General features: G+C 38.4%; 3 protein-coding genes, 1 long non-coding RNA gene and 1 other non-coding gene across 18 annotated transcripts in view; 2 read left to right on the plus strand and 3 right to left on the minus strand.

The window, feature by feature from the left end:
- Positions 1 to 194: 194 nt before the first annotated feature.
- On the minus strand, positions 195 to 8,282 carry TRMT10C (tRNA methyltransferase 10C, mitochondrial RNase P subunit). 3 transcript variants are annotated; one of them, XM_036017976.1, is made up of 3 exons: positions 8,131 to 8,282; positions 6,482 to 6,553; positions 2,335 to 3,788 (listed from the first exon to the last, which is right to left on the minus strand). In XM_036017976.1, exon 3 carries the CDS (start codon positions 3,774 to 3,776, stop codon positions 2,517 to 2,519), a length of 1,260 nt encoding a protein of 419 aa, XP_035873869.1. In that variant the 5' UTR covers positions 3,777 to 3,788; positions 6,482 to 6,553; positions 8,131 to 8,282; the 3' UTR covers positions 2,335 to 2,516. The 3 variants fall into 3 exon arrangements, with proteins under 3 accessions (XP_028360899.1, XP_035873869.1, XP_035873870.1); XM_036017977.1 differs by having other exon boundaries at positions 6,482 to 6,576; positions 8,130 to 8,280; XM_028505098.2 differs by lacking the exon at positions 6,482 to 6,553 and having other exon boundaries at positions 195 to 3,788.
- A 3,380-nt stretch (positions 8,283 to 11,662) lies between these two features.
- LOC114490944 (putative protein FAM172B) lies at positions 11,663 to 12,636 on the minus strand. Its single transcript, XM_028505064.2, is given in 2 exon segments — positions 11,663 to 12,462; positions 12,465 to 12,636. Coding segments are annotated over 2 exon segments (936 nt in total). The 5' UTR covers positions 12,601 to 12,636.
- Positions 12,637 to 12,662: 26 nt separating this feature from the next.
- Positions 12,663 to 21,881, minus strand: LOC118498874. Of its 2 annotated transcripts, none has more exons than XR_004901363.1 (2): positions 21,401 to 21,881; positions 12,663 to 12,745 (listed from the first exon to the last, which is right to left on the minus strand). It is a non-coding gene; the product is annotated as an uncharacterized LOC118498874 (long non-coding RNA). The 2 variants fall into 2 exon arrangements; XR_004901364.1 differs by lacking the exon at positions 21,401 to 21,881 and adding an exon at positions 18,983 to 19,597.
- Positions 15,800 to 15,902, plus strand: LOC114491174. Its single transcript, XR_003683988.1, has one exon. It is a non-coding gene; the product is annotated as a U6 spliceosomal RNA (small nuclear RNA).
- SENP7 (SUMO specific peptidase 7) overlaps positions 21,134 to 23,032 on the plus strand; it is a 130,894-nt gene continuing 128,995 nt past the window's right edge. For 4 of the 11 annotated variants that reach the window (XM_036017983.1, XM_036017982.1, XM_036017984.1 and 1 more), the window contains exon 1: positions 21,149 to 21,358. In XM_036017983.1, the coding sequence (XP_035873876.1) occupies positions 21,319 to 21,358 (40 nt within the window). In that variant the 5' untranslated portion in view covers positions 21,149 to 21,318. Of the gene's footprint in view, positions 21,359 to 23,032 lie in introns of all 11 variants that reach the window. The other 7 variants (XM_036017978.1, XM_036017979.1, XM_028503804.2 and 4 more) reach the window with 4 other exon arrangements.

The following is a 23,032-nucleotide window of genomic DNA, read 5'->3' on the forward strand; positions in this document are numbered from 1 at the left end:
TATTGAACTGGATAGTGTGGCTCAGTGGGTTGAGTGGGGGGGGGGCTGTGAACCAAAAGATTGCTGGTTTGATTCCCAGTCAGGGCACATGCCTAGATTGTGGGCCAAGTCCTCAGTTGGGGATGTGCAAGAGGCAACAGATAGATGTATCTCTCACACATCTTTGTTTTTCTCACCCTCTTTCTCCCTCCCTTCCCCTAAAAATAAAATCTTTAAAAAAACCTATGTGCTAGATACCATAATGTTTTACATGAATCAAAAACTACCATGTTTTGCTGTAATATGCACTTTTTGAGGGGGAAAAAAAAGGATGCGCATTATACACAGGTATGATTACAGACCATGGGTGTAATAATGGGTATAATAGTACTGTATATAACATGCACAAAAATGTGGGTATGCATTACATGAGTGCATTATACACAAGAAATACAGTATTCTAGTCTTTTTGTAGATGAGGATAAAAAATTTCAAGAGATTAAGCAATGTGAGCAATGTCAAGAGGCTGCAGGGTGGAGCTGGAACCCTGGGAATAAGGCTGGGAGACTAGTGAGGTGCCCCTAGGAGCCTTGTTTGCCTCACTCTAGTGCTGACCCTGCCAGGAAATCTTAACCTCTTATTCTTTAATCTCTATGCTATTTTAACTGCAGTGTATCTCAAGCAGTTCAAGTGGTAACACCTTGCCACTTTAATAGGGTCTAACAGTTGAGATTCATTCATATCACACTTGTCATCAATTCTAAATTAACACATCACTTCCTCAAGGACATTCCTGATACCATTTAGGTTAGGCATAGACATGTTTTTTCCATTGCATTTTATTCTTGCCTTATTAGAGTGCATGATTTATAAGTTAAAAGCTGGGACTTTAAAGTCAGACAGATTATTTGAGATGATATTTAAAGGCTGAATTATTTTGAATAAATTTTCCTTATTTGTAAACAAGATATTAATAATTGTACCTATAACTTGTTTAAGTAATTCATGTATACTGCATTGTTTGGAACAAAATAGGTACTTAAGTACTTGGTAAAATTTAGGCCCCGCTTTAAGAAATGTATTGGATAGCATCTTACGCTAATTTTCAATTCAGAAACTAGGTAGAAACGCTTGGCCATCCATATATCTCTATTCCCACCCCCCATGTTTTCAACTTTAATGGTGCAGTTCGTCTATAGTAATTATGGTTCCTGAAGTTCACTTCTTAGGAAACAAGCATTTTCTCAAGTATATTAGGACTCATTAGGTAGCAAGTGGCAGAAACCTAACTCAAACTGGCTTAGGCAAAGGAGTATTAGAGGGATACAAGGTATCACATGAGGTTTGAACAACCAATAAATGCTAAAGGAAATCTATAGCTACACCTGAGACAATTGGAAACATGGATTTGAGCAGATCCAGAAATTGGTCTTATTTCTGCAGGTAAGCTTCACTCTCCTGGCTTCCTTCACCAAAAAGGACATGTCCACCACCAATTCTAGAGCTTTTTATTTAAGTCTACCACCAGAAAGGAATTAACACAGGCCATCTTAGTTCTCAAGTCCAAAAATCTTGGAAAAGTGTTGTGATGGGTCTACCTTAAAGTCAGATGCCCATCTCTAAACTTGAGTGAGGTGTCTACTTGGGGATAATCAGCTGTGGCCAGGAGAGATAGGTCTGTAACAATAAAGCAACTTCCATTTGAATCATGTGGCTGGAAGAAAGAACTATTTCCTAGAAAAGGAAGTACTGTATGTAACACTCACCAAATAAAACCTTTTTTTTTAAGAGGACAAGAAATGAGTTTTATTTCTCCAAACCCATTTTTTCATTATACAGCCAAATCCCATGACCTGCTATGGGATTGCTGACCTTTTGTTTAATGTTCAGTTAAACAATATACCTTAGTGCCTACGACATACCCAGCACCGTACCAAATGTTACTTTAATAAGTGAATGACCACTTGAAGTTTAGAAATGTTTTCTCTATCAATTTTTGATAAAAAGGTAGTTGTTGACATAGCTAAAAGAACATTTTAGAACGAAAAATGGAGGTATAGACTCAAAGTATTCATTAAAATGCCATGATACTACTGGTTTACTGGGCTCAACAAACCCAGACAACTCTTTTTACTAAGATTTTTTTAAAAGATTTTATTTATTTATTTTTAGAGAGGGAAGGGAGGGAGATAGAGATAGAGGCAGAGAGATAGAGAGAAACATCAATGTGCGGTTGCTGGGGGTTATGGCCTGCAACCCAGGAATGTACCCTGGCTGGGAATCGAACCTGGGACACTTTGGTTCCCAGCCCGCGCTCAATCCACTGAGCTACGCCAGCCAGGGCAAGATTTTTTTATAGTAAAAGATATATATACATTTCCAAAGTTTTGCAGATTTTTACTTAATTGGGGAAAGTACAATACTTCAGTTAGTTTCAAAAGACAACTTCTAAAGAGCAAGTGAATTTCATTCAGGAAGAGACTAACAACTGTATTTCCAATCTATTTACCTTTTAAGCTATCGAATATTCTTTTAAGTTATCTTTTCTGTGTGTATATATTCAGAGAGCCTTTTTGAAATGACTTAATAATCTTTGACTTCTTCCCTCTGTTGACAAACTCTTGAGAATACTGAGGAATCTCCAGATAACCTGTATGTTTTCTCCTTGGAACAAACTTCAGAGCCTCTTCCCAACTACCATTGTTTTTCAGACATAACAAAATACGTATTACCTGATCTAAGGTGAGATTTTTTGTACCAGTGTCCCACTGTAAATATTTATCTAACGGAAAGCATTCTGTTGCCAGATTCAGTCGTTTTGCCTTGGCTAGGGATATGCCTGACTGTATATTCTTATCAACAAAAGCTCCCACTATATAAATTTTGTCATGCTTGAAAGTAGTCATAACATTGGGAGAATCTGCAGTTAAATATACAATACTGTCCTTTGGAAATAAATCTATGTATGACTTTTCTGTTGCTGTTAAAAGCAGTTTGTTCCATTTTTCTCCATAACGTTTAATTAATTCTCTGTAAAAAGGGCCATCTGTTTTAAGATTGCAGAAATGAATATGGAAAGGATCAACATCTCTTCTGTTCCGTCCTTCACTTTCTAAAAGTTGGGAAACAGTATTCTGCAGCTCTTTTGGTTTCATGTAATTATCATAAACCATGTCAAAAACCAAAGGTTGCCCAAACTGCATGGCCTGGGCACCCTTCCAGTCCGTTGCTATGTCCATATTCCTATCCCAAAGTCGTAGAAATAGGAAGTTTTGCTGTTTATTTTCCTTAGTGGTTTCTAGTAGCTGGTCTTCTTTTGCTTTTTCCTTTGCTGCTGCTTTCATTTCCTTTTTAATTTTCTTAGCTTTTTTCATTTTTTCCTTAACATACAAAAATTTTAAATATTTTTTTTTTGATGATTTAGAAACACATTCCATAATTGTTTTGAGCTCTTCATCACTGATGTGTTCTGGAACGTCTCTGCCAAGCAATCTCCACATCTCAATTAACTCCCTGGTGGCCACTAAAGGATCTTCATCGTTGGTACTTAAGACTGTTGAAACACCTTCTTGTACACTAGACTTCATTGTAATTTTCCACGCATCCAATTCCAGCTGTTCAGGTGATGTACTCTCCTTATCAGGACAGGGCATAGGTGGTATTTTGGAAGACATGTATCTCTGAAGAATCGATGAATATAAAACACTTCTCTTCTTGTTAAGGGTAAATGGCACCACAACTCTAGCAAAAGGTCTTATGAAGGTGATGCTAACACTCATTTTGAAGAAAACAGTCATGAAAGAAAACCCCTATAAAAGAAGAAGAAAAATGTAGCAAAAAGTTATACAAAGATTTTAAAAACCTCTCAATTAACTCAGCAAGTATAAATCTGAGAGATCAAAATACAAACAATTTCTGAAAAACAGAGTGGAATCTTAGTACTTTATTTGCTGCACCATTAATTTTTCCTAGACTGCTGTGGCTTAGATCCTCTGATAAATAAGGGTAAAACTTATTTGGGTTGTTATTTTAGACATGAATTTCTGTTGGGAACCGCCCTGACTGGTATCAGAAGCTGAAACCCCCGCCTAGGCTAAGGCTAAGGGAATGCCCTTGGAATCGTAAGCCAGCAAGGAGACAAAAGCTTATCTCCCTGGCAGGAATGCTGCTTCTGCTGCTTTATTCATAACTGAACCCCAAACTGACCTTTGGTCGGTTAGCCAAAGACGGGTAAGATTCCCCAAGGGGGGAACGACCTAAGACAGGTACGATCACTTTGGGAGGCCCCCCAAAAGAAGGACTTGGGGGGCTGCAGCAAAAGGGGGTGATGGACCCTCGCTCCTCGTCTTTGACCTAGCCTGAGTTCTCATTGTCTGGGAGAAAATCTCCTTATCTCTTGGTTGCCTTAGTTCCCTTGCTCCACCTAAGCCTGAAACAATGACAGGGTGGTGCAGCTCTGTGCTGAAAAGGGCGGATTCCCCGGGTGATCAGGCCTGAGAAAGAACATGTAAATTACTGTGAAACCTTCTTTGCTTAGAATGCTCTCAGTTGAATGAGAAGGGTCCAAGGAGGAAGTTAGTTTGTTCCTCAAAGTCTTACAGCTCTTTTACCCCAACTCAAAATAGACCAGCAGAGTTCCTTGTTTTCTATAGTTCCTTACTTCCCCCTGATAAGTACTGTACTTTACCTGAATTATTATGCAAAACAAGCCCAATAAAAGCAGGTATGCAGGGTCAGGGCGCTCCCCACTAGGGGGGGTGGCCATTTCGTCCCTACTTCCCCACAGAAACTAGTCTGTCTCTGTGCATGTGTTTTTTTCTCGCGTGTTTTTCGTCGAGCCACCCACAGCGTTCCGTGATCACTGCTGGCCAGTGACCCACGCAACAAATTTCATTATTACTTTAGACAAAAGAATACTTTGAAGATCTTTTTTATTATTTTAGATATAAAATTTTTATTTTATTATTTTTTATTGTTATTCTATTACAGCTGTCCCAATATTCCTGCCCTCCTCCACTCAACCCACCACCCTCTGCCCCTCCCCCACAGCCAGTTCCCACACTGCTGTCTGTGTTGAAGATCCTTTTTAGATTTGAATCTAGGCCCAGAAAAATCAATATTACTAGATAACAAAGCTATATACCACTGATATGGCTAAGATCACGGTGCTGTATTCTTCTCTATTCTATATTAAACTAGATATAGGGTGGGGCAAAAGTAGATTTACAGTTCTTATGGAAAAATAATTAATAAATAATAATACAAGAGTAAACTGTTTTGTGTACTCACATTGTAAACCTACTTTTGTCCCACCCTATACAGACTCAGATGTAAGATCCTTAACATAAGCAACACATGAAGGCAAAGGGCTGAAAAGTTATAGAATATGGCAACCAGTAAAGAAAGCACTTAGGAGTTGCTGTACTGGTTTCCAAAACAGAAATACAGAAAGATCTACTGACTTTAAAACAAGACAAAACAAATTTCCTTTCTCCAGTTCAGACTTTATTTTGCAGCAAATAATGTTACTGCCAAACAGAATGTCCAAAATGAGGGCAAATATATATAAGCTCCACAATTTTATCCTAAAGGTCTGGAGGTCCACAAAACAATGAAGATGTTTAAAGATGTGAAACTAGTGCCCGATTTGGAGGAAAAACAAAAAGGAATTTGGCCCTGGCTGGTGTGGCTCAGTGGATTAAGTGCTGGCCTGTGAACCAAACAGTTGCTGGTTTGATTCTCAGTCAGGGCACATGCCTGGGTTGCAGGCTGAGTACCCCCCCAATTGGGGATGTGCGAGAGACAACCACACTTGGATGTTTCTTTCCTTCCTCCCTCCCTTCCTCTCTCTCGAAAGATAAATAAATAAATAAATAAAATCTTTAAGAAAAAAATATTTTAAAAAAGGGAATTCAGCTTTTTACAAAATGCAACTAAAACATCTGAAAATTTTTTCTTCCTTTGGCTTCTTTTAATGACTCTGCACCCTCCCAGATCTCCTGCCTCATTGACCTGTGCACCCATGCTCAGATGCTTCATCCCTCCACCCCCTTTTAATGGTGCCTCTGAGCTGTTCTTAGCCCTTTTTTCAATCTAAACATTTTTCCTATGAGGTCGAATTTACCTCAGTAGCTTCAATGACCATGAATCACAAGATACCTCAAATGCAACAAATTGAAATAATCTTTCTCCCTTTTCTTCCCAATCTGCTTCTTCCTCTGCCATTATTTTAGGGAGAGACACAGCTATCCATTCATTTGCTGAAGCCAGAAACTAGGAATCATTTGATTACTGTTCTCTCTCACACACATCATGTCTAATCCATTTGAGTTGTATTCACTTTACTTTCTATATACTGCTTAAATCCATTGAATTCTCTCCAACCCCATTTTTTTCTTTTTAAAAATTTCTTATTAATTTGCCTTGATGGTGTGGCCCAGTTGGTTGGATCATCATCCAGTGACCAAAGGACTGCAGTTTGATTCCCAGTCAGGGCACATACCTGGGTTGCAGGTTTGATCCCCTGGTCCAGGTGCGTATGGGAGGCAACCAAGCAATGTTTCTCTACCTCTCTCTCTGAAAGCAATGAAAAAATGTTTTGAGAAACACTCACGTATTGTTTCACTTATTTATGCACTTATTGTTTTTATTAAGTGCCCTGATCAGAGATCAATCTCACAACCTTGGCATATTGGGATGACACTTGAACCAACTGACCAGTGCAGCCAAGACCCAACCCCATTTTCTTAATTGTATCTCCTAGCCTCCAGATTTGCTCTGCTTCATCTTTAAGCCATTTGGAGCAAGTGCAAATCTGATCAATGAAGTAATACATGTATTTCTAAGCCTACAGCTGCCATATTAAAGTCAAAATTTATTTTAACAAGTACAGAGTTTTTCACAATATCATCCTTTGCTCACCTCTTCAGCTACATCTCTCTAGCAATTCACCTCAAACTTTAGTTCAATTATTCCTATTAGTTCCTATAGCACCCTGTATTTTTCTATCATAGTACATACTTGTAACACTACATTGTTAATGGCTTCTTTACTTGTTTGTCACACTAGATGGTAAACTATCAGGACAAAGAATGTGTTTACATTAACTTTGAACTCAATGCGTGACACTATATGGCTCTCAAAAATCACTTTTTTTTTTTTTTTTTTAGAAAATTTTTGTAAGGGTTTATTTGAGCCAAACTGACCACACATACATATGCAGGGAGCAAGATATTAAATGCTCAAGCCCTGGCTGGTGCGGCTCAGTGGACTGAGTGCCTGCCTGTGAACCAAAGGGTCACTGGTTCCATTCCCAGTCAGGGCACATTCCTGGGTTGCTGGCCAGGTCCTTAGGTGGGGGCGTGTGAAAGGCAACCACACATTGATGTTTCTCTCTCTCTCTCTCTCTCCCTCCCTTCCTCTCTCTCTAAGAGTAAATAAATAAAATCTTAAAAAAAATAAAAAAGATATTAAATGCTCAAGTATTTTTCAAATAAAAACATTTTAAAGAAAAAAAAACAATTTACTTTAGACTCCCCGGAATATTTAACTTGGAGTTGTCAGCCCCAATGCCAGAAACTGTGATTCAGAACAAATGCTTTTTGAGTTTTGTCTCTGTAACTGGGAAATATTTTTAGTATACCATAACAAATGGAAACCCAAATACAAGAAAGTGATCAAGGATATCATTTTGGGAAACACTGCTCTTGTTCCGGGTATTGCACTATTCATAGTTTCTGAAATCACTGGGCTTCCATTTTTCATTAGAGAGTACTTTACTTATTTCTGTAATGAAATTCATATAGATATATAAGGCCTTAAATGTTTAATAAAGTGCATTACCCATACGCAAATGGAAAAAAATTATGACGTTTTTGGATCCATATGGCTGTTAATTTCTGTACAATGTCAACCCAACACGGTACAACTGGGATCCTTTTTCTAACGTCGACAGCATGGCTAAAGTTTCCAAAAATTCAAACTTTATAGTATATATATCGACCAATAGCAGTATGTTATGCATCAGTATGGGCTTCCTTTTAACTGCGGGTCTTCTGAGTGCACATGCTACAACTAAATCTTATCTTAGAATGTCTCCCGCGTCTTTGCACTTCAACACACACACTGGGAGATGACAACAAACGCCCATACCAGGACTGCAGAGACAGTGGCTCCAGCAGGAGAAGACGTAGGACTCTGCGGTGAAGTGCGGCTCTCAAGAGACCACCTCCACACCTGATCCACAGCATGAGTATCCGTTCTTGCAGAAACCTTCGCAGAACCAAGAACCGTGACCCCCAGCCGGAAGTCCCTCCCTCTCCGATCAGCGCGGTCTTATGACGTCACGACGCAGGGGCGTGCACTCCGGTCTGGAAAGCAGCGCTTTGGAATAGGAGGGTGGTTACCTGCCCACGCTCCTCTGCGAGGAACTCTCTTAAACTAGACGTGCCAAGTAGCTGGGGTTTTTTTGTTCTGTTCTCCTATTTTTCTTTCTTTTTCTTTTTGTTGATCCTCTATTATTTAAAACTCAAGTTTTCTTCTCTTATTCTACTTCTACGCGGTCCCTTTATAAGCATGTACTTACGTAATCCTAAAATAAGGCGTTGTTTTCACAAATTTCACTCAGCTTTGAAATCCTAAATGCTAGGACTTTACTAATCTTTTCGACTAGTTTATCGACAGTACCTGGTAGAATGCTTGAACTGTGATAGGCAACACTAAATATCTCTTCTTGCCCTTAGCTCATTTGAAGATCTAATGTGAAAATGAAGTTAAGGCACATGCTGTGAATTAGTAGCCTTTGGGTCAAAATCGAATTTGCATGTGTTTTGTTTAGCTAGCACATTTCCCCTCGACCCAGCCCAACATTTTAAAGTGTTTTAATTTAGTTGTCATTATGAAAACATAAGGCACACCATCATTTACTGGGGAAAGGACAGCCTTTTCAACAAATGGTGGTAAACAAAGGTAGGCCCTTACCCTAAAACCATATACAAAAATTAACTCAAAATGAATCAAAGACTTCAGCATAAGACTGAAAACTATAAAACTCTGAGGATGACATTGGATTTGACAATGATTTCTTGGATATGATCTCAAAAGCACAGGCCACAAAAGAAAAAATAGATGTTTTGTGCTTCACCAAAATTAAAGCCTTGTGTACATCAAAGGACAGTATTAAGAAAGTAAAAAGACAACTACATACTTGAACGACAAAATGAAAAAAATTAAAAACATTTAAAAAGACAAGTACAAATCACACATCTGATAAGGGATTACTATATAGAACATGCAAAGAACTACTACAACTCCATAACAAAAGAGATTCAAACAACCCGATTCAAAAGTGGGCAAAGACCTTTTAGAGATTTTATTTATTTATTTTTAGAGAGGGAAAGGGAGGGAGAAAGAGGAGAGAAACATCACTGTGTGGTTGCCTCTGAGTGGCCTCTACTGGGGACCTGGCCCACAACACAGGCATGTGTCCTGACTGGGAATCGAACTGGCAACCCTTTGTTCACAGGCTGGTGCTCAAGAACTTAGACATTCCTCTAAAGAACATACTGAAATGGCCAATAAGCACCTGGAAAGATGTTTAACATCAGTAATCATTAACAGAAGTGCAAATCAAAACTACAATGAGATACGTCCTTGTACTTACTCATGGCTGTTGTGGATAAAAAGAAGGTTCTGTAATAAAATTCACAAGTGCAATGGTGGAAAGTAATGTCACAGGGTGACCTGATTATAAATTCCTCTTTGGGCCGTGGCTGATGTGGCTCTATAGGTTGATCACTGGCCAGCAAAATGAAAGGTATACACACACGCACGTATACATATATGTATGTATATGTGTATATATACATATTTATTCTCACCTGAGGGCATACTTATTTTTAGAGAGAGAGGGAGAGAAACATCTACGTGAGAGAGAAACATTGATCAGTTGCCTCTCGTACGTGCCCCAACTGGGGACTGAACCTACAACCTAGACCTATACCCTGACCAGGAATGGAACTCTCAACCTTTCAGTTCACAGGACAATGCTCCAACCAATTGAGCCACACCAGCCAGGTCAGGATATTCTTTATAAAATGTAAATGTGATAATAGTCTTCTGTCTAAAACCATCCAATGGCTTTCATTGTCATTAGCATAAAATTGAAAATCTTAATGATGGACAATGCAGCCTTGCAGAAGCTGCCTCTGCTTTTTTCTCTAACTTAATTTTCCAGCTATAATAAAGAACCTCTCCTTAACTAAATCTGAGTCTGGCTCCTGTGAGCTGTCCTGTCAACTACCCTCTAGTGTTTGACTCTCTCCTTTGTTGGTTTAGTTCAGTTTTAGCAAGAATTCTGCTGAGCCAGTTCAGTGAAAATCTCCCATCCTTGATATTGGATTATCCTTTATATGTGGTAAAATACTTCATCCTCCACTCTTAGTATCTTATCACCCTGGCTTTTCTTCAGCAAGAATCTCTCTTACCCCCTGATGTTATCATTCAGTAATTTTCCATTCAGCGACCCTTACCCTGCTCATTGGCTACAAATCCCCTCCACTCATCCTCCTGTTTTAGAGTTTATCCCAATCTCTATGCTCCACTGCAAATCCCCCATTGCAGTAATGCCTCTTGAATGTAGTCTTCCTTAGTGTTGGTAATAAATGTCAAAGCATAATGTTTTCTTGGCACAACTGCCTCACAATTTTTTAGCTTTAGCTGAACAGGACTGCTTCCTCCTGCCTACTGTTCCTTTCCTATGATTATTTCCCCAGATAACTACTACTGTTCTTCAAACCAAGCACCATTTTCTCCAGGAACTATTCTTCTAATGCCAAGGCTTGTTAGGGTCATGTTAGATGTTCCATGGCATCCTTTATTTTTTAACACTCTTCACACTTGCAATTTGTTGTTCATTGTAAACTCCATAAGGATAAAGGCAATGTTGGCCTTGTTTGTCTGTGTCCCCAAAACCTAGTATTGACTGGAACATAGTAGACATTCAAATATTAGCTGAAGGTATGAGTAGATACACATATGACCAAAAATTTTAAACAAAAGAACACAGACATACAAAGAATGGGCCCTGACCAGTGTGGCTCAGTTGGTTGGGCATTGTAGCACAAAGTGAAAGGTTGGTGGTTCGATTTCTGGTCAGGGCATGTGCCTAGTTTGTGGGTTTGGTCCCTGGTCGTGGTGCCTATGAGAGGCAATCTATCACATGGATGTTTTTGTCTTTCTCTTTCTCCCTCCCTTTCCCTTTCTCTAAAATAAATAAATAAAAATAAAAACACACAAAAAAGGAATTTGCTTGTGATGTTTAATTTTTATGTTCACTTGTAATTTTAATATGGCATTAATCACATAGAATCAGAAATTGACTTAATATTTAATTTCTATTGACTAAAGTTATGGCGTCATTCTATTAAACCATAAGAAAGGTCACTTTTCAAAAGAAACATCCTCTAAGTTGACTAATACTATAAAATTTAATGATGGTATGGGCTGACTTTCTGGTTCATCAATAGGCTACAAAAGAGAAGGTATTCACTTTAGAAAAATTAACAAATCAAATCTTAATCCAGAATATAATACTGTGTATGAGCTAGAAGTTTTTTCTTCTAGTATCTACCTTAGAAAAGTTTCAGTGGAATGAAAAAAAAATCTTACATGACAAAAAAGTAACTTAAGCATTTTGCTTTATTTTTGTGGAGCTTCTAGTTACTTTTGGCACAGGAGAGAAATTAATAGTCGTTTTGGCTTTCAGAGCTCTTTTAAAGTATTTAAAAATTGACTGAAGGCTAGAGGAAAGGGCCAAGTCATGTTTTTCCGTACCAGCAGAAACCACAGGAAACTCTTTTTTCAAAACAGTAGTCGCAGGTTTATCCAGAGGTTTAGGGCTTGTCACCCATTCACGGCAGTGGTGCTTTATCCATGCTAACAACTGTACATCACTTCCCACCTGATGTCCTACATGATGTTGAGAGTCAATAAGTGCAACAGCATATACTTTGCTCATCACTTCCCACTTCCTATGAACAAGCAAGTCCATAAAAACCAAGCCTCCATAACCATGTACAATGAAGGCAACATCCTTGCCTTCAGTCTTTGAAATGAAGTAATCCCAAATGTAAGCCATGTGTTCTTCAGGAGTGTTGCTGCATCTTTTTGGAATATACTGGAGAGATAAAAAGCTCTCAGTTTGAACCATTTTTAGGGAAGAGGACTCAATATTTTGTGTTAAAAGACCTTTCCATTCTTTTTCCATCTTTAAGTCCACAAAATTGTCATTGGGGTTTAGCACAATTACATCATAATGTGCCTGCAATGCCATTTGAATGCATGGTATCTGGCTTCCATGTTGCAGCCCATGATGTATTATTGCCCGCTGATTCCACTGACCAGCTCGAAAGACCCCATGGTCTTGAAGAAGGACAAGAAGAACAGAATGATGATTTGTTAATGCTGTCTCATTCATAAAAAAGAAGCTTCTTGGTTCCTTATCAGCTTCTGGTGGGATGTATACTTTTTGTAATTTGCACACTTTCTCCAAAAGCTCATAAATGTATTTTTCAAGCAAATGGCCAAGGACCTGGTAGCGCTTGCAATTTCTCTCAGGGACATTTTTATAATAATTATAGACAAAAGGCCTTTGTGTATCTAGGTGTCTCAACTCAGTTTTTTCATTGAAGTCATATTTAAGTTCTTCTAGTAAGTCAGCTTGTTCAATAAATTTTTGGAAGCTCAGTTCCTTTGTCATTGGCAGCCACTGAAAGTGAAAAGAAATAATATGTTAGTGGTAGAAAAAATAAAATATTCAGCTTGCTAAATTCTTCTGGTGGGAAATCATGCTAAATTAAGTACTTTGCAAAGACATTGGCCTTTTAGCCTATTGTAAATACTCTAACTCAAAATAACAGTGAGTAATGCAAACTAGTGGGAGACTGAACATACTAAGGGACAATGGCCAGGCCATATATAAAAATAGAATTTTGAAAAAAAATAGAACTTTTACCCACAACCTGTAGCAACTTGACCAGGAACCAACCCCTTATCTACAACAAACAGCTCAGAAAGCTAGCCTGCTGTAAGTCAGACTTGTAGGAAATCAGATTGCTACTCTAGTGACCAGGAAGTTAAACAGTAACTTTTGTTAAATTTGGCCCCAAATGACAAGGACTTGATTAATAACTGACAGCTTTCCTAATTTTTATACCCACTTTCAACTTAGGACCTATAGGAGAAAGCAAAGTATGCACTTCTAACCAATCACATAGGATGCCCCACTCCTATAGTTAGCCTGCCTACAGCTTTCCCATGCCAGCAGGTTCCCCTTTCCTTCCACTATAAAGCTTCCCTACTCTTCTGTCTGCCTTTGGGTGTCTGCCAAAATGCAAGTGAAGGTGACTGACTCCCTTATTTTGGTAGCTCAGAATAAATAAGTTTTGCTTTTTCTCATTTGGTTGGTCTTTATCTCCACAGTAAGCATTTAGTATATTTTACAAGGGATGGCAGTGTAGGTTAGAATCAATTTATCTAATAATAGATGATATGGTTATTCTGATTTCTGAAAAGAAAAAAAGCAGCTAAGGAATTAATTTAGAGTTATTATGGACAAAGCCTAAAAGGAAAAGAAAAGGCTTTGAAAGGTTAAGGCTTGCTCTAAAGCCAAACAACTATTAAATAAACGATTAGATACTGAGAGTGGTTAACTCTAAAATTTATGTTCTTAACAAATACATTAATACTCTCTCTCCCTAAATTCTTTACACTGACACTGGCAATCCACAACGTACTTCCAATCAGTAGCATAAGCTATTACCTTCCTGTAGTCTGGTTTCCGCTTAGCAGGTACAACAATCTTTTTTAACATCTAAATTGGATCTCACACCATTGTTCAAAATTCTCAATTTCTCCTCTCACTTTAGGAATAAAAGCCTAAGTCCTTACCAGGGCCTACAAAATTCTACAGGGCCCTTAGTGCTCCAGTGTCATATACTTCCATTCTCTTGCTTACTTACTCAGGTAGCTACATGACCTAGCTTCTAGCTCTTTCTCAGGTATCATTTCCCACCATTCTCTTGATTACTTCACTTTAGCCACAACTGGCCCCCTGGCCTCCAACTTGTGGAGCAAGCTACTGTTTAATGGCATTCTCCCTTTCTATGCTCACACATGAGAACACTCTTCCCCTAGATAACCATAGGGTGTCCTTTTCTTAAAGTTTCTGCTCACCTGTTTACTGACCAGAGAAATTTTCTCTGAGCATTCTACCTGAAAAGGCAATTCCCTCTAAGCTTTCCTCCCTCCCTTTCTCCTTTCTTTACTTTTCTTCCTCTCTTTTTTCTTTCATTTTCTCTCTCTTTCTTCCCCTTTCCTTTTCTTTTAGTACTTATTGCCAACTGATATATACTTGTGTATTGTCTGTTTCCCCCCATTAGAATGTAAGTTCCATGAGAGGAGGGTTAAGGACTTCATTTAGTTCACTACTGTTTCTCTAGTTCTTGGAATAGTGCCTGGTAATAGCAGGCAATTAAATACTGTTGTTAGAATTTTATGATTGTTGCTGAAGGCATAAGGAAGTAAACAGCAAAAGTCCTGTAGCTGTATATATAGGAGAAGGATGCATGCACACCTTTAAAACATAGAGACTTTTTCTATAGTTCTAAAGTTAATAAATGTCAATTTTGAGTTATTTTTAGAGTATCTTATGCATCTATATACACATTTGTTTTCTCTTTTGCAAATCAAGTTGGTCCATTAAAATAAAGGAGAGCATCATACTGTTTTATGTGCTTAGTTTTCCAAAGAATGGATTGGAGTAAGATAGCTTGGCTTCAAGAATAAGATTGTTAGAGGTGCAAGGGATGTTACAGATGATATTCTTAGCTACTATATTTATTTTATAGAGAAGTGAGGCTTTCACAGGTAAAGTGGCATACCCAAAGAAACTCAGGAGCCTGAGTCTAGGAGCAAGAGAGAAGATTAATTTTTACCAGTGATCTTAACAATGTATAGTATTTGACTGTTTATTTCTTTCATTCACCAAAATTTAGTGAGGACATTTGTTAGATATTGAGTTTCCTACATCGAGTAATCCAGTCATTTTATGTTTAATGAAGAAAAAAAAAGGAGAATAGTATATAATAATTAATGAAAATTTCAAATTAGGTCCTTCTGGTAATCTGGATTAGGTGGTGACACAGCTGTAATACTTTGCTGTAGGTATGGTTATTATTTTTAATTGAGGTAAAATATATTAAAATTTACCATTTTAAGCATTTTTAGGTATGCAGTTTAGTGGCATTAGGTACAATCATATTATTGTGCAACCATTATTGCTATCAATCCACAGAACATTTTCATCTGCAAACTGTAACTTTATACCCATTGGCAATAAATCCTTATTTCCCCTTACCTCTGATTATATAGTAATACCCTATTACAGTAATTACTGTCTGTTGCTATATTTTAAAAAATAGTTCCTTTTGTGTATCCTATGCCACTAAGAAGTACAGAATGAAGGATGCCTCTACAATATTTTAAAATATCTAAAATATTTGAAAAAAATACACATGCATTAATTAATTTATGTAGAAAAACAAAACACAAAAGCTATTGGAAAACATATTTCAAGAAAACAATGACTGTTTTAGTACAAAAGAAGCACTGTTTTTATTTTCCCAACACAGAATGCAATTATGAGGTTTTTTAAAGAACATAATTATGCTTGTATACAATTTCATTTAGTAAATATAGAAGATAGTAGAAGATGATAGAGCTTATAAAATTATATAGATAGTTGTTCAAATAAGACCAGTCCCTGCTTTGGCAGCACATCTGCTAGAGTTGGAATAGCACAGAGAAGATCAGCATGGGCCCTGTGCAAGGATGACACACAAATCTGTGAAGTGTTCCATATTAAAAAAAAAAAACTAACTAAATAGTATCCCTTCCACCTGCCTATCTCTCACCCAGGAAAGACAAACGCAGCTGAATTTAATCTTCCTGAAGTAAAGACCTATAGAAAACAGGATATTATGGACAGAAAGAAAACATTCAGATGTCATCAAATCTTGGGGGTCCTAAATTTGAGTTTGCAGCAGAATCCCCTAGGAATATTTTTAAATTAACAGTTTAATGAACTATTTTAAAGAGAAACACCACATGGCTGTCACTGAGCGAAAAAGGTAGGGGATCACATATCCATTTATATTTGTGTGTGGATAGAAAATGTCTCCTTTCTGAAAAGATACACAATAAACCATTAACAGCTGTTGCTGTTGGGTAGAGGAACTGGGGCAGAAGTTTCCTGGAGTGAGAAGAGTCTCATATTTCATTGTATATTTGTTAGGAGATTGAAGTTTTTTCATAAAATAAAAAAAGTAAGAAAGAAAGAAAGAAGAAACACCCATGTAACTACCCTAGGCTGGCTTTGTCAACCATCCCTAATGTGCCTTCAAGCATCCTGTCCCTCCCTCCAAAAGTAACCACTGCTTTCTATTTCTTTATGATTTATACTTCCTGAGTGTGCAGCCCTAAGATCTATAATTTAGTAACTTAGTTTTTTTAAATTTAATTTTATGGTATTTTTTTCTATTACCATTTAGTCTCCTTATATCCCCCCTCACAGCAATTAGTTTAGTTTTGTACTAAAAAAAAAAAAATCCCAATATGTCTTCTTGGGAAATCTTTTAAACAAAGATTTTTAGGCCTCACTTTCAGGAGATTCTGATTCAAAAGGTCTGAAGTGGGACTTGGAAACAAGTAATTTTAAAAAAGATGCTCTCAGCCCTGGCTGGGTAGCTCATCTGGTTAGCACGTTGTTCCTGAGGTTCTATCTCTGGTCAGGGCACATACAAGAATCAACTGATGAATGCATAAATAAATGGAACAACAAATTGATGTTTCTCTCTCTACTTTGTTCTCTTTAAAAAAAAAAAGATTTTATTTACTTACTTTTTGAGAGAGGAAAAGGGAGGGAGAAAGTGAGGGACAGAAACATCAATGTGTAGTTGCTTCTCAAGTGCCCCCTACTGGGGACCTGGCCTGCAACCTGGGCATGTGCCCTGACTGGGAATCAAACCAGTGACCTTTCTGTTCGCAGACCAGCACTCAATCCATTGAGCAACAGCAGCTAGGATGGTTGATTTTTAATAAAAAAAATTATTTCATGTTATAATTTAGTAAAATTGAGAGTTTAGGTAGTCAGTAAATCCAGTAAGTAGCTGTCAGAATTACTTGAGAGCATCTTTTTAAAAATTTATTTATTCATTTTAGAAAGAGAGAGGATTGATTCACTGGATTGAATGTTGGCCTGCGAACCAAAAGGTCGCCAGTTTGATTCCCAGTCAGTGCACATGCCTGGGTTGCAGCCCAGGTCCTCATTTGGTGCTGGGCAAGAGGCAACTGATCAATATATCTCTCACACACTGATGTTTCTCTCCCTCTGTTTCTCCCTCCCTTCCCTCTCTTTAAAAGTAAATAAATAACATTTTTTAAAAAAAAATCAACAAATGTAGAAATGCTAAAGAAACACATATTAAGATAGAACTCTTCAAAGAAGTTAGTGGTGTATGTACAGAGTATCTTGGGCTCAGTCCCAGGGCCAAATGACTGATGAGGGATCTTAGGTTAAAGGTTTGTGCATATACTATTCCTTCTACAGCTTCCTGGATAAAAGATTACCCATCTGTTGTTCAAATACCCTGAGTTACTGCAGGTTTTCATAACTTCTAGGAAGAGGCTATTTCATTTTAGGGCGGTTGCAATTACTGATTGCCCTAAAAGGGATGTTATCTTTGAAATCAAGCAGCCTATCTGCATCTTTTAATTAATCACGTTACTTCATTTATCTGTGGAAGAAAAACTTCTTTCATGTAAAAATTCTCAGTGTTTTAAAGATAAGAATGAACTACTGTGAAAATGAGGTGAATAGCATCATGATACAGTACTCCAAATATCTGCAGGAATCTGCTTTCCTGGCACCCATGTTAGGAACCCCAGACTGCTCACTGCAATTTTTAAAGCAGTTCAGGAAGTCAAGATGTTGCACATCCAAACTCACTTACATTCATATTGTACTTAAAGTTAATTCACTTGTGATGAGAAAGGGGCTTTTGTAGATTTCATTAATCTCCAAAGAAATTGTTAATCAAAGGGTAAAATAAAGGGTTGATTAATTTCACACTGCCCTAGGTCTTGAAACTGTTAAAATCATTTTAAACAGTTTTACTACTACTTTTAAACAAAAATACAATGAATACCCCAAATTTTAAATACTTAATAGACACTTCTGACACTCAATAAAGAACCCTACCCATTAAGATCAAGCCAGTTCATCCTCTCCTCTTCTTATAAATGCTGGGCTGATGAATTTCTAATCTCGAGTGATTTTAATTTAAAAGGCTTTATACAGTGTGAGCTAAATGTACATAAAAGAAATGACATTATCCCCAAATATGCTAAGAAAAATCATTCACTTTTTTGGGTCTTCATATTTTCCAAATAAGAAAGCTTTCAGCTGAACATCATAAAACATCTTAAAAGAAAATATTATTTAATTAGTCTTTCATAAAAGGCAAAATAGGTTGTTAAATGACTCCCTCAAAAGTAGAAGCTAAACTTTTTAGTCCTTTAGTTGTTTGCAATACAGCCAACTATGCAGTAGAGATTGTTAAAGCAAAAACAATAAATACTGGTTGAAAGATATGTGCTATTGTTTGCCTTTCCTCTTATTCTTTGAAAATCTTGAGCTTAAAGGTCATTTATCTTTAAATGTTATTCAGAACAAGCTCCAATTCAAAGAAACAAATGGGTTCAGTAAGTATTAGCAGAAATGCTATATTTGGTTCAGTGAGAAGTTTCAATGATATATTTGCAAGCTGAATTATTTGATTAACTGTTTATAATTTCATTTCTCATAAGTTTACTTCTCACTGCTAAACTTTAAAACCACTTTTATGGGAGATGCTAGTTTGGGTGGAAACGGATTAGGCTTACTTACGGTTTCCTTTTTTACGTTTCCATCTCTCAGCTCCATTTCCATCTTATGCAGTTAGTTTGTTTTCTATAAAATTGGCTAATAAATCAAGCCAGTTTAGTTCTTGAGGTAAATGATTCAATTAAAAATGTTCATTTATGAGTAAACTTAAAATTTGGATATTTTGCAGGAAAGTTTTTGTTTGTTAAACAGAAATAAACGAAGGCCTCTATATGAAATCCTTGTAGTGAATTTCAACCTCAGCAAGCTCTTAAGTATTGCTGCTGTTCAGCCATTCCTGTCTTTGAAGGCACTGCCCCCTATCCCAACAGCCAGTAGCACCTGGAGCCCTACCTCTACCCCAACACAGACCTCACAGTAATTAGGATGCAGGACTCAAGCACGAGATTGGGCTGTAGTGGAGGGCTGGGAAAGCTTTTTTTGTTGACCTTGGTAAAATGGGGAGAAGGGAGTGGATATCATACTCAAGTACCTCCAGGGTTCCTTCTAGCCTGGGACAGTACAAGCCTAGTCATTTTTGCCTCTGACTAGAGTGTGCTGCTGAATTTTGTTCAGGGTACTTTAATCATGGTGATTAAAACTTATTTAAAAAAATTATTTAAGCCTTGGTTGGTGTGGCTCAGTGGATTGAGTGTTGACCTGTGAATTGGAACATTGCAGGTTTGATTCCTAGTTGGGCACATGGCTGGGTTGCGGGGCCAGGTTCCCAGCTGGGGGTGTGTAAGAGGCAAGTGATTGGTGTTTCTCTCAAACATGTTTCTCTCCCTCTCTTTCTCCTTCCCTTCCTTGCTCTCTAAAAATCAATCAATCAATCCTAAAATATTATTTCAGTATATACATTATGGCCAATCAAATAGGGCAATTTTCTAAACCAATGGACTCTTTGAAAGGACTTAAAAATAATCAGTCTAAAAATTGAGTTCAGCCCTGGTCGGGTAGTTGGTTAGAGCAACCTCCTGCCACTCCAAGGTTGTGGGTTTGATCCCTGGTCAGGAAATATACAAGAATCAACCAATGAATGTATAGCTAAGTGGAACAACTGATTAATGTTTCATTCTCTCTCTAAAATCAATCAATTTTTCAAAAAAAGTTGAGTTGATTGAGGACTAGACTACACCCTTAAGTACAGTAATGAAAGTTAGTTGAAGGAATTCCAGTTTACCTTCATCCACTTTCTATCATCATCTCAGCATTTTAGTGTTTTAAAAATTGATGTCCAGCTTATGTTTTTTTTTCTGGGCCTTAAAAATAAGGATCTTGAATTTAATTAATTAACTCATTCATTCATTTGCCTTTTAGAGTATAAATGAGGACAGTGAAACAAGGAAGGGCCTGAAATAGAAAAAAGCAACAGGAGAGCCAAGGCAAGTTGCTTTGGATCTCAAGAATGTAATGGGAAAGAAGTCAGCCCAGGTAGGTCTACTGTTAGCTCACTGGAAAGTCAGATAAAAGGGGGTCTTGGAGACAGGTTCAGGGGGTAAGAAGGGGATGAGCTGCCACTGCAAAAGGGGATTTGAGTGGGTGTGCTCTAAGGAAGGCACATCTGGGAGCTCGAAATTTTAAAAAAAATCTTAAAAAAATAGATTCCAGAGAGGGGAAGGGAGAAAGAAAAACATCCATTTATTGTTCTGCTTATTTATGCATTCACTGGTTGATTCTTGCATGTGCCTTAATGGAGGCATGAAACAGCAACCTTGGCCTATGGGGAACACACTCGAACTCACTGAACTTGAATTTTTAAATAAATCCCCTTTGACTTTTTTTTCCCCGCAGCTGACCTAATTTATTTTCACTCAAACTGCTAAAGCAATTACCAGATCTTTTTCTTTCTCAGTTTGGAAAGCGCCTTAAGGAGAAATATGTAAGAGACATCTTAAGGAAAGCAAAACTGCAAAAGGAGTAACGTTTTATTCCCACGTTCCTGGGGCCATCTCGCGGGATCCAGCGAACTGGTAAACTCCTAATTTCCCGTTTTTTAGTCAACCTTGTCTTCCCTGTCAGCAAACGCTTTGAAGATCTCCAGCTAAAACTTCGCATCCGGGCTTATTTTGTCATAGGAAGAGACAGTGAAAAAAGGCGCCACTAAAAACAAAATAAAACAAAACAACACACTTCAAGTAGCAACCCGCAGAAAAAAACAAGTCCCAGGAAGTAATTTCCGCGTGGTGGTAGGAGGGGCGATTGATTTCCGGTCTGAGGGCACGCGACGATTCTTGCGCAAGCGCCACACACACTTTCCTGTTTTTTTTTTTTTTCCCTCTCCCCTCCCCCTCCCTCCCCTAAACAGAGGGGTCTTGAGGTGACAGCGACAGCAATTGCGACTACAGCAGCAGTAGAAGATGGACAAGGGGAAGGCCGGGCGACGTCGATCTTCACCCGGTGAGAAAGGGTCGGAGGAGAGCTGAGCAGAACGTCTCCTACCGTAGGCAAATGGGAGGCGCTGGCGGCGACGGGTGCCGCGGCCGGGGCTCGGGCTGTAGCGGGGGCGGGGAGGGGCGTGGGGGGGGAGTGAAGGGGTGCACACAATGGAAGACTCCGAGTTCGCCCGGGTCCCTTGAGTGGAATTCCCAGTCCAAGCTGCCACGGACGCCTTCCCAGTGCATCACCCAAACACCCTTATAATCTTTCCTTCTCTTGGGAGTACCCTGCAGGAGCCTTATCGCCCCCGGATCTTTCCCGTTGGCTTGTGGCTTGCCGCTGCCCTGCCACGCCTTCCTCGTAATTCCACCAATGTTCCAGTTTCATTTCCAGCTGCTTAGCGCCAGCGTCCACTTATTCTATTCCTTTGATGTCGACTTTGCTTCTTTCTTGCCCACTTACCTTCGGCTACATAGTAGCGGCTGCAAAGATGGAACGGTGGGGCTTGCCAATTGAGGGGCTTGGTAATTCACTTTTCATTCCTCAAAGAAATACTGCAACATGTCTCATTCTTCTGAACTGGCCCGCTTAATAATCTTTTCTCTTTTCGAGGTTCCTCATGCGTATTTCAAAAGTGATTAAAAAGACGAACGAATGATTTAAAGCCGTCCTTAGGTTGTGTTTTTATTCTCAGCATATTTGTGTTTTTGAAATTACTTTCTGATTTAAAAGACTACCTTCAGTCTTGGGTACTACATCACAAACTAACACCTGGTGAACCAATGATTTTGTATCATTTTTCTCATTTTTAAAATTTACTAATTGACGAGGGAGGGAGGGAGGGAGAGAGAGAAAGAGAGAACACGAACCACGTCGATTTGTCGTTCTACTTATCATTCATTAGTTGATACTTGTTTGTTTGTGCCCTGACAGGGCATGGGACCGCAACCTTGGCCTATTGGGTAGTTCTGATTAACTGAGCTACCTCATCAAGGCCCTCATTTCTTACTGCACAGTTTATTTTTGCAGAGATGGCTTTAACGATGCCAAATTTATTTAGGAGTGCCCTTGTGGCAGTACATCTCAAACTTAAATTGTTTTCTTTTTTAATTTATGGATTTTGGACAGAGAGGGAAACATGACGTTGTTCCACTTATCCATGCATCCATTGGTTGCTTCTTGTGTGTGACCATGGATGAACCCTCAATCTTGGTGTATCCGGAGAATGCTCTAACCAACTGAGGTAGCCAGCTGGGTCCTCAAACTTTTTTTGGAGGGGATCCTTATTTGCGACAGGGATCCCTGGGGACATTGCCTAAAGCAGTTAAAAACCTGAAATCCCTTTCATAAGCAACCAGTGTTAGTGTTTGTTTGTGAATGTGAGTGTGTGTGTGTGTGTGTGTACTTTAGAGATGTTCTTTGCCTTTGAACGTACAAATATAATTCCTCTCCCTCTTGGCAGTGCATTTCTCTACTTCCCTCTAGGCAAGTTACCTTTGCTTTTCTCTCTGCTAAGCTCAGAGGGCCCTTCTTTTGCTTCTGTAATTTGTTTCCTCAGCAGCTGGCTCATTTCTCTTACCTCTGTAACTTTCTAAATAAACTGTCTCTTATACAGAGATGTGTATGTCTCCAATAGATCAGTGGTTGTTTTAAATACTTTCTTCCTCCCCAAAACCTTCAAATAAATGGACACAT

This window comes from Phyllostomus discolor, chromosome 2 (genome assembly GCF_004126475.2).
Source record: "Phyllostomus discolor isolate MPI-MPIP mPhyDis1 chromosome 2, mPhyDis1.pri.v3, whole genome shotgun sequence".
Lineage (NCBI taxonomy): Eukaryota > Metazoa > Chordata > Mammalia > Chiroptera > Phyllostomidae > Phyllostomus > Phyllostomus discolor.